Below are 12,001 nucleotides of genomic sequence, written 5' to 3' on the forward strand. Positions count from 1 at the left end.
ATTAGCGCAGAAATTGAAATCCCGACGAACAATTGACACAATTTTCCCAGATCCCAGACAATTTTAGAGGGTGTTTCCCACGTCCCGATGGACTTCTATTCCCGAATCACGAAAAATTTATCTGACATTTCCCAGTTCCCAGGTAATTAAAATGGCCAATCCCGCGTCCCGAAAATACCCGTTCCCCCCCTCTTTGTGTACTTCGCATGGACTTTAGGCTTTGGAATTTGACTATTTTTAGTCTATATTTGATTAAATTTACCATTAATTTCATTAGAATAATGTAGAAGGTTAGTAGAGAATAACAAAATAATCAGTTTGGTAAATTTTTTATTTCGTGTGCGGCAGCCTAAAAATTACTTTTTTTTACGAGAGCTCTTTTTTGATATTGTATGAAAAAAAGAGCTCTCGTAATTTTTTTTACGGGAGCTATTTTAGGCTTGGCCAGAGCTACTTTTGCATACCATGATTTTGTTAAAATTTTCATAATTTTGATGCATTGACTCTAATATCATTCATCAGCATTCAGCACTCAGCACCAGTATCAGACTATCAGTGTTAAGAAATCGTCTACAAATTACATTCGATCACATTTTTTTAAATCTCATTTCACTCGACTAAGAAACCAATCACATTCTTATTCAATTTAATTCACACAGACATGCACTACACAGTACACATAGTTTTTAGTTACTTTGAGTATGTTAAAAAAAACGTGTACTGGAATCTAGGAATGCCGGGAGCTTCTGGGTAAGGTTTTACTTTCGTTTTTCTCCTCCCCAGTCCACTTTACACCCATGCATAGATCAATGCTGCTGCATATCTGCAAAGCTACAAGTGCCTAGAATCTTTAAGTATATATAGAGTTTACATTGCTTCTAGATATCTAACTGAATAAAAATAGTCCACTTTCCACATTCCACTTTCCAATAGTCCACATGAAAAGTGCCGAATTCAGTTAACAGCTTTGATTACGTGCGTGTCAAGTGTCACTGGTCGTGCCCTCACTCCCCACGATAACACCTGCGATATAAAAACTTATTGTAAAAACTACATGCCGGCCGCCATCGATTTCTTAGACCGTCGCGGGATTTTGTTCGTGTGGCGAATTATGTGTTGAGGGAGTTCATGCAGCTCTAGAAGGTTTGGATACCCCGTCTACGTTGAGGAACGGGTCGTATTATGCGCTCCCGTTTACAAGTCTGTAATTTTTTCGCTGCTGTGCGGCGATTATCTAGTCGCCTCACCGGACCAGCTGACACAAGCAAGCAGTCGCCCGGTAGATTTTCTAATCGCCACTGGCGACTGGGCGACCGCTAGTTTCTCACGCTGTATATATATATTATATATGTGTAAGCGTGCAACAGTGAACGCCGCGAGAGCAATGGCCGGCGGCAGCGTATATGGTTGCACGTAGGATTTGGACAAAATTTATAGGAAACTGTCGGCAATAATAGGTGAAAGAGGCACAGGCACACAGGCACACATCCACAGGCACAGGCACTTGAAGCGTTTCAATAAAATATAATGCTAACTAAATACGAAATCTATTTACTACCAAATTCTTAATGTTTCTATACTCTCTTTCACCTATTATTGCCAACAGTTTCCTATAAATTTTGTCCAAATCTTATGTGCAACCATATACGCTGCCGCCGGCGGCGGCGTGTATTTTTTTCCTAGGTCAATCAAGAACATAGGGCTCTAGCGAGCGCTGCCATTGGTTGATACAAATCACGTGCCTCAAACTCCTGTTTTATGGTGCATTCACTGCATTGTGACCCTAACCCTAACCCTAACCAGACGGACGGACGGACGGACGGACGACCGGACGGACGGACGGACGGACGGACGGACGGACGGACGGATGACCGGACGGACGGACGGACGGACGGACGATCATGCGATTCTACAAGCTGCATCTGACTATGTCAGATGAGCTAAAAATTCAGTAAGTATATGCAACAAAACACTATATTGTACCTGCCTGCTTGTTCATACTCCTGAATGGCAGTGCACCTAATATTACATGCTTGTCTATTCTGTTGAACCAGCACCTCAATGATATCTTCTCCATTACAACATTGTATAGTAACGTCGGATAGAATATAAACCTTGCCATTTTGCTGAAAATCATAATATCAGCAACATTAATGACAATATATAATTATATCAAGAGCGTATAAAGAAAGAGAGCGTACAACAGTGAAATGCTGAAACCATGTTGCAGTATTAGTCGAATTGATAAATTTTCCCCGTTTTATTTTGACGATTAGCGTAGAGGCATCGTAGGGACAAGCGGTTTGTTTTACATTAGCAAGGTAGGACAGCTGACCAATAATACCGCAAAAAATCGTCAAAATAAAACGGGTAAATTTTCTTAATTCGACTAATACTGCAACATGCATGTTTCAGCATTTCACCGTTGTACGCTCTCCTTCTTTATACGCTCTTGATTATATCAATATATCCACAAAATAAGTGATATCAGAAAGTCCAGCTGTGTTATTTAAGTCATAGAAAAAAGGGGTATAAAATGGCTGATGCGCGCTTAGGAAAGTACATGATTTTAATGTATACACTCGTGCGTTTTTTAGTTTTTGCATTAACACAAACATTGCAAAATATCTCAAATGAAATGACAACAGTCATATTTGTAAATGTTTCTGTAAACAGACACGCACCAATGAATTAAAGTACGATGTTAGTGAAGAGAATTATAGATCAAAAACCTAGACTAATAGTAGTACTATGATATCGTAACTATGTTAAATATAGGCAACTTATCACCCCTCTTAGCTGTTCTCAATAAGGCGGCGGGAACTTTCCGATATGGCTTATAACTTATACGGTAACTAGTATACTATCAGGAGTAGATAATAGGGAAGGAGTGTGACTTCAATAAACAAGGGAAATTCATCATTTACTAGCCTTATAATACCTACGATTTACTACGCGTAACTCATCCAACTTGAGCTCAAATCGTACACAGTACATTTGTCTAGCATCGTGCGAAATCGTTTCCTCGTATACACCCGCAATCCGGAGATACAGACTAAAACGTACGACACGGTTTTCCATTCTGTTGCTAGCAAACTCGATGCGTTCGGAGCCTTATTTGAAACAAAAGGCAGCTACTAATAAAACATAAATCTGGGCATCACTTCATGACATATACCTAAAATGGATTTGCACCGCCTACCGGACCACTGGCAGCAGGATCAAGACTGCCCGCCACGCTCACACTACAGCATGTATATTATATATATATACATGTATACCAACACATATATAACACCATGGTGTCTACCTCACCACCGAGCTTTGTCCAACTCGGCGTTTTCAATCAGCTTCAACTCTGGTGTTCCTGTAGGTGATGCTACTTTCTTTGTGAGCGTGGTGGGGGCTAACTTGATCCTGTTGCCAGTTTACCGGACTAGTTGAGTTGTTGTTGCAAACTATACCGTTAATTCCGAACCAGTGAAAAAAATACACGGGGGCTCAGGGCGATTGCCCCCAAAATGCCAAAAAGAGCCCCGTAAATTTGCATAGAGTTCAATGCAAACCAAATTTAAGAGTGCTATTTTCATGCACGCGAGCTTCTTTTTTTTTCCCGTTTCGAACCCTGCAGTAAAGCTTCTGGAAGATCTAGTACTATACTTGACCTTGATAAATGATGGTACATAAAAAATTTCATTGCTTAATATCCATCAGAAATATTTTTTAAACGTTTTAAAACTAATGGTTGCCCAATTGCCCGGGACAAGTGAGTCTATGTCGGACAAGTTATTCTAGATCTCTTGGCTAATTGCCCGATCGGACAACTGAAAATTTTTAGTCATTGAATATTCCTATAACATCCTTTGACCATAACGGCTCATAGATTGCATAGAATGTGTAATGGTAAAAGTTAGTGGGTGACACGTACAGGTGTCGCGGGCTGCTGTTTTCGTCGGCCTTTAAAAATATAACGTGAGAATGTCGTGCAATAGTGCCCTGGCTCAAAGGATGTTAGTCCTGAATATTTGACATTTGAGTCAATAAACTTCTGAGTAAATACATACCATGAGTACAACTGTCTTTTTTTTCATAACCAGGCGCTTAGTCGGTTGCTGCAAACGACCGACTTTCGATTACAATTGATCATGGGGACATCACTACTTCTGACTGCTGGGTATGAAATTATGAATAATAATATTAATTATTATTTGTAATACTAAGCACCTACAATCACAAGCACTTGGAACGTTTCAATAATAAAATTATGTTAAATAACCACAAAATGTATTTACTACCAATGTCTTAATGTTTTTCTCTCTTTTGTATATTATTAGTATTAACCTTATTAGTCAGGTCCCTTACCTTCATAATCATTACAGAGCTGACAAAAGCATCAAACTTGGCACAGTTGTAGCCTATGGTAGTACTATAAATATTAGAGGGGGTGCCCCTTGCCCAATGTAGATATAGCAGTCCTCGCCAAAAGCGTCGGACCGTCGGACAAAATGGGTGATTTTTGCACGGGTCCGACAAGAAATTTGGCTTTACCAGACCGTGTGTCAGGTAACATTATATCAACTAATTACGCCGAGGCTACGGGTATGCGAGTACCACACACTATGCCTAACTCTAATATCCCTGCCTATGGCTATCTTATATACGCGTGTACCAAATTAATCTATGGTGTGGGAAAGCGATAGGAAGAGATTAGCTGTTATATGATAAAAGATAAGAAAATGATGACATGCGACGTGTGTGTGTGAACTATCAATATCATGGGAAGTTTATATTACTATCACTGATTATACCTGGATCACACAACTGGACAAGGCCAAAGGCCTAGAAATAGGTGAAACCTACATTAATGACAAAGCTGGCAAGCAATGCATTGCTGATTGTACGCGTCACGAAATGGATGAAAAAATAAACGATGCTAGATTTTTCAGCTTTATCATGGACGGGTCAACAAACATAGCTGGTGATGAGCAGGAAAGCATATATATGTTAGATATGTCCACAAAGGAAAAGCAACAGAGATGTGAATGTGTTTTAATGTTTCAATATTTTTTTGGTCCAGTAACATATCATTCGGTCTGGTAAAAATCTATTTTTTACTGGACCGAATGTCCAGTAAAGGATTTTGTCTTTTGGCAAGGACTGATATAGAAGCGAATTACAGATGATTAAATGTTCGAACCGCGCCCGCCTGTACTGGCGCATTGTATACAGCTGTTCCCCCCCCCCCTGCACATACGCTATAGGCAACATGAAAGTGTATTAACTCTCATATCTTGCAAACGAATTGAGCTACATTTCTAAAAATCTAGATAAATATAAACACATGTCTTAGCTATAATCCCCGTGAATTTCGAGTTTATTGAATCACGAATAGTTTACTTAATTACCAAAAATATATGCACGGTATCGCTCATAGGCTAATATATACGCGCGGCTATGGCCCGTAGGATAGTGTACTAACTCTAATCACTCGCGAACGATTTGAGTTACATTTTCTAAAATTCTAGATACATATAAACACATGTCTTAGTTGTGGTCTCAGTGAATTTTGAGTTTATTAAAGCACAAATAGTTTAATTAATTACCAAAAATATACGCACGGTATCGCTCATAGGCTAACATATACGTGCGGCTATGGCCCGTAGGATAGTGTGCTAACTCTAATATCTCGCGAAGGATTTGAGTTACATTTCTAAAATTCTAGATACCTATAGACACATGTCTTAGCTATACTCTCTGTGAATCTGCCCGACTCCGAACCCCCCTACCGCGCCCGCCTGTACTGTGTGTACTCAAGCATTGTATGTATTGGCATTGTATTCAGGCGGGCGCGGTAGGGTTAGGGTTAGGGTTAGGGTTAGGGTTGGGTTAGGGCACGCTAACTAAATACGAAATCTATTTACTACCAAAATTCTTAATGTTTCTATACTCTCTTTCACCTATTAGTATTTTTGCCGACAGTTTCCTGTAAATTCCGTCCAAATCCTACGTGCAACCATATACGCTGCCGCCGGCCATTTCTCTTGTGGCGTGCACTGTTGCACGCTTACACTGTCTTATATATATATATATTACTATTACTAGTATTACTATATTATATACAGGGTGAAAAACTGATAATTGAAGGTACTGGTCCTGCAGGACCAGTGCCTCTGAGGAAGCACTGGTCTTGGTCAGTAGGCACTGGTCCAGGATTTTTGTCGTAGCAAAGTGAATGACTCGGATGTGGGGACCTTTTTATATGGGGGGATGGTGCAATTTGGTGATGTCACTGTGCATTCTAAGGTATTCTTAAAAATTATATTTTTTACTCGTTTTGATACAGTAACACTGATGCGTAGCAAATCGGAACAAGTCCTCAAGTCGATTTCAAAGATCAGCGGTCTCTGAAGACCGCCCATTATTCCTATAAATTATCATATTTTATTACGCGATTGCTGATTGGTCGGGGATGCCCAGTATTATCGAATTAGCAGAGGTTTAACAGCATGCATGACCTAGAAAATCGAACACATGGAGAGTTTGTGTACTTTTGTGTAACTTCGGCATGGACTTTAGGCTTTGAATTTGACTATTTTTAGTCTATATTTGATTAAATTACCCATTATTTCATTATGAATAATGTAGAAGGTTAGTAGAGAATAACAAAAAATGCATTTGGTAAATTTTTTATTCTCGTAGTGTCGCAGCCTAAAAATTCTACACAATTTTTTTACGAGAGCTTCTTTTTTGATATTGTATGAAAAAAGAGCTCTCGTAATTTTTTTTAGGCGGAGCTATTTTTTAGGCTGGCCAGAGCTAGCTTTTGCATACCATGGATTTTGTTAAAATTTTCATAATTTGATGCATTGACTCTAATATCATTCATCAGCATTCAGGCACTCAGCACCAGTATCAGACTATCAGTGTTAATAAGAAATCGTCTACAATTACATTCATCACATTTTTTTAAATCTCCATTTCAGCTCTGACTAAGAAACCAATCGCATTCTTATTCAATTTAATTCACTACAGACATCACTCACAGTAGCACATAGTTTTTAGTTACTCTTGAGTATGTTAAAAAACGTGTACTGGAATCTAGGATGTCAGGGAGCTTCTGGTAAGGTTTTACTTTCGTTTTTCTCCTCCCAGTCCACTTTACACCCATGCATAGATCAATGCTGCCGGATATCTTGCAAAGCTACAAGATGCTAGCATCTTTAATATATATAGAGTTTACATTGCTTTCGATATCTAAAGCTGAATAAAATAGTCCACTTTCCACATTCCACTTTCAATAGTCCACATGAAAAGTGCGAATTCAGTTAACAGCTTGATTACGTGCGTGTCAGTGTCACTGGTCGTGCCTCACTCCCCACGATAACACCTGCGATATACAAACTTATTGTAAAAACTACATGCCGGCCGCCATCGATTTCTTAGACCGGTCGGGCGGGATTTGTTCGTGTGGCGAATTATGTGTTGAGGGAGTTCATGGCAGCTCTAGAAGGTTTGGATTACCCCGTCTACGTTGAGGAAGCGGTCGTATTATGGCGCTCCCGTTTACAAGTCTGTAATTTTTTCGCTGCTGTGCGGCGATTATCTAGTCGCGTCACGGACGCAGCTGACACAAGCAAGCAGTCGCCCGGTAGATTTTCTAATCGCCACAGGCGACTGGGCGACGCTAGTTTCGTCACGCTGTTATATATATTACATATAGTGTAAGCGTGCAAACAGTGAACGCCGCGAGAGCAATGGCCGGCGGCAGCGTATATGGTTGCACGTAGATTTGGACAAAATTTATAGAAACTGTCGGCAATAATAGGTGAAAGAGGCACAGGCACACAGCACACATCCCAGGCACAGGCACTTGAAGGCGTTCAATAAAATATAATGCTAACTAAATACGAAATCTATTTACTACCAAATTCTTAATGTTTCTATACTCTCTTCACCTATTATTGCCAACAGTTTCTCCTATAATTTTGTCCAAATCTTATGTGCAACCATATACGCTGCCGCCGGCGCGGCGTGTATTTTTTTCCTAGGTCAATCAAGAAACATAGGGCTCTAGCGGGACGCTGCCATTGGTTGATACAAATCAGCGTGCCTCAAACTCCTGTTTTATGGTGGGCATTCACTGCATTGTGACCCTAACCCTAACCCAACCGTAACTCTAACTCTAACCCAAATCCTATTTAAAAATATATATATAACAAATTTAATTGTTAATTGTTGTACAAATTAATTGTTGTTATTAAAATGTTTTAAATAAATCATGCGTTAATTGGAAAAAAATGGTTAAACAGATAAAGATAGAAAATACAGAAAAACAGGAAAATCATTAGAAAACGGATGGGATTCGATCCACCGACCTTTCATACTGACGCTGGCGTCTCTAATCGGCTACTCCCATTGGGACATAATACATATGAACTTGATTTTGAATGTGCTATGTATATGGCATACTGTGACGTCATTGAGCGACGAAACAAGCCCAACCAATAGCAGGCGCTCACTACAGGCCCTATGTTCTTGATTGACCTAGGAAAAAAATCACGCCGGCGGCCCAAGGAAATGGATAAGAGAACATGCGGTCCCAATAAAACACATATGCCTAAACCCTAACGGCCTAACTTTAATCCTAACCTCTAACCATAACCCTAACCTATTATATTGATATAAATATTATATTTATATTGATGTAAATGACATTGGTTTTATTGGGACCATGTTCTCTATCCTTGACCGCGACGTGGCCGTGTCAATGCAACGCTGTGCCGTCATTAGAAAACAACATACAATTTTCCAATTAAATACGCGGTACTAATAGTAATACTACTACTACTATGTACTATCAAATTCATGTCAAATTTTTACGTTTTAAACTCCTGCACATGTGTTGACAACAGAACGTAATAAGTTTTGCTGTTTCGCACGTTTGAAACACGCTCGCCATTGATCTCTATATACTTTACTGCTGCGTGGCTCATTGTTTCTTGAAATTTACTGTTTATTATTCTCTGTAAATATATCTAGAAAATGTTATTAGTTCAAATATTATAGTTAAAATTATTTTCGCATATAAATTGTTTTGTTAATATTAATAAAAATGTGTCATTTTTTGTTACTATTTAACGCTGTAGGAACTTTTTCAAGGAGATCCTAGGGAGGGCAGCAAGATGGCGAAGATTTAAGAGGTCTTGTTGAAATGATGTAATGGATTAGCTGTAAATGTAGGCTGGTTAATAATCGTCTATGTATTTAAAATCATGTCTGTAAAGCGATATTAGCTAACTTCCCCACCATTCTTGTATTGTAGCATGTTTTGAAAAATTCGAGGGCGTGATTTTCTATGCTTGGCGTGTCGATTTCGAAGACGAATTTTTAAGCCACTCGCCACTGGCACTTGGTAGCTCGAAAGCATAGGTGGTTACGTACCATAGCTTAGCATAGTACCCTATAGCATAGCATAGCTAGCATGGCATGAGCGCTAGGGGCATAGAGGCGTAGGATAGCTAGAGCCTTAGGCATCAGCCTAGGCCTTACATAAGGCCTAGAGGAGCAATAGAAGAGGCGGCTAGACCCTACAAGAGCAGGCATCGAGGCTGTCAACATAGCCGTGCGGTCGAGGCCTGTTAGGCCATGAGAATGAAAGAATCGGTTTACCGTCCAAGAATTTAAAAAGTGATGAGGCTTTTTTCATTATTCATTAATTCATTATGTTAATTTTGTCAGGCTGAAATACAGTGAAAATACAGTACAGACGAATAACAATCTAGCCGCCCTCTTTATTATTCATTATTTATTTTTCAGGCTGAAAATTTTTTCATTTTTCACGTTCGGGATTTTCGGTTTTGAAGTCGTCAATCTTTCGGTTTTTTCGACAAAATCATTTATTCGCTTGCGCCCTGATATATGTCTAGGCGGTTAGAAACAGTGGCATGTACAACGGACTGGCGCGCCAAGCTTGTCAAAATCGCATCAGAATTGCTGTTTAGGACTAAGTACCCTTGTGATTAGTCTATTAGTATTATGTTCAGTGAGGGAATTTTTTCGCAAATTAAGAAATTTTTTGGTAAATAAATAATGAACTTTTTTGGGCGGGGACTACAAGCGGGCGATGCGGCGGTGGACGTAACCGGATTTTTCATTCTCACCTGCGCCTACATAGAGACAGGCCCATCGAGGCCTAGCCCATAGAGACAGGCATCGACTTATGGCCTGCCAACTCTAGAGCAGGCCAATAGAGCCTAGCATAGCCTAGCTATAGCCCTAGCATAGCATAGCATAGGCCATGCCTAGCATAGTACCATAAGCCATAGTGGCTGCCACTCTCAACTTGAACTTTGAAGTTGAGTTGCAGTGTTTCCTAATTTTCTATAAAATATAAAATTATAATGCTAAATAAATACGATATCTATTTGGGCTGTATTATTTCTCGACGCGCAGCTTCGGAAAGCAGTCGGATGAAAGACCTATTCGTTAGTTTCCGGCCGCCGAGAATTTAGAACAAATTTTCTTGTTAGATCGTCCGGCGCCGGAGAAAAACAAAGTGAAACGTTTTGAGCACTAAGCCGCTTCTGTGGCTTTGCCTGTAGAAGCAGTGCTGAAAATCAATAGTTAAATTCTCTTAAGGCCAACGCGAGAGAGTTCCGCCGCCGCTGTATTAGGCACCTGGCAGAGAGAACTTAGCACTGTGACAGTTTGCCATTGTGGTAGCATGGCGGCTTCGGCAAGATAATAAATGGCGCTGTTTATCCGGCAATGGGAGTTTGGCAGCATATGTCTGCCTTTTGCAGAGAACTAGTTTGATTTCTTGGCTTAAGTTGTCCGCTTGCCGGGAAATAAATCACTCGTATCTATTTACTTACCAAAGTCTTAAATGTTTCTAATACTCTCTTCAACATATTATTGTTCGACAATTTCCTGTAAATGGCCATGGCCAATATGCTCATCTGCCAACCAAACGCTGACTGCCGCTGCACACTGCAACATAAAATATGATAGTATATTATACTATCCATAAATGTTTGTGGTGATTGGTCTTGTGCATATCGTGTAGCCACAGCAGAGGCCAGTCAACGTGTTAGTGTGTTGGCGCGATCGGATATTAGCGGCGTCGAGTCGAGCGTGTACATGTGACGCCGAGGCAGCAGCACGAGGCGGTCTGCTACAGCTATGTCGCTGGCGAGGTATGCCCCTCCGTGAGTGCCCTCTGTCCCTAGTTGGTTGTGTGCTAGGATTAGAATATCCATGTAACATTTCGTCTGGTCTTAGTCAACCTATATTGTCGTGACGGAAATACTGTCTTACACTGGAAACAGCTGACTCATATTACCTAACAACCATCTTGTAATTAGACCCTTTAAGCATGACATGTAAACACTCTGAATGATGTGCTGCTAGTGCTATATGTTTAGGTGCAGGTAATTTTGGTGAACTATAACATTTGGTGTTGTACATTGTCATTTTTATTCAAGTCTAAAGTCTAGTTCCGGGCCGGAATTTCAAATTCAGGATTCGGCTCAACGCGTATTCGCTATAAAATTCTATTTTAGAGTTTGGACACATTAAGTTCCCTTTCTTGTTGCAGGTCGAGAGTGAAGCCGACAAAACAGGTGTGGTCACATGACAGAGTGAAGCACAGTCTAAATCATTGGATGAGATAGCAATTGAAGAAAGCAGTTAGATTGAAGGAGAAGATAAATGCTACGAAATCGTAGCTGTATCATGTGGAGCCACCAAAGTGTCCAGTATGAGTGCATTCTTTTAACGTGCCTATGCCTTTCATACTGTATATTGTTTTGGATAAAAATAAAAAGTTCGCTGGCAATATTGCAGATACAGCCTACATGTTACGCAGCGTACATCTGCCTGTGATGATATTTCACGGATGTAGCGGAATAGAACTTTGCTGTATGGGGCATTCGTTAAATTTGGTTAAACACATATAAATTCATGCAGCATTGTAGCAAAAAATTGAGTATGGAAACGTTTT

At 40.0% G+C, this 12,001-nt stretch overlaps 1 protein-coding gene across 9 annotated transcripts in view; it reads right to left on the reverse strand.

The window, feature by feature from the left end:
* LOC106821290 (phosphatidylglycerophosphatase and protein-tyrosine phosphatase 1-like) overlaps positions 1-12,001 on the reverse strand; it is a 23,608-nt gene that overhangs the window by 10,627 nt on the left and 980 nt on the right. For 2 of the 9 annotated variants that reach the window (XM_014826035.1, XM_014826034.1), the window contains exon 1: positions 1,988-2,137. In XM_014826035.1, the coding sequence (XP_014681521.1) occupies positions 1,988-2,137 (150 nt within the window). Of the gene's footprint in view, positions 1-1,987; positions 2,138-4,064; positions 4,171-8,880; positions 8,953-12,001 lie in introns of those variants that run through there. The other 7 variants (XM_014826038.1, XM_014826042.1, XM_014826036.1 and 4 more) reach the window with 7 other exon arrangements.

Source organism: Priapulus caudatus, unplaced genomic scaffold (genome assembly GCF_000485595.1).
Source record: "Priapulus caudatus unplaced genomic scaffold, Priapulus_caudatus-5.0.1 Scaffold67, whole genome shotgun sequence".
In the NCBI taxonomy this organism is placed as follows: Eukaryota; Metazoa; Priapulida; class Priapulimorpha; order Priapulimorphida; family Priapulidae; genus Priapulus; species Priapulus caudatus.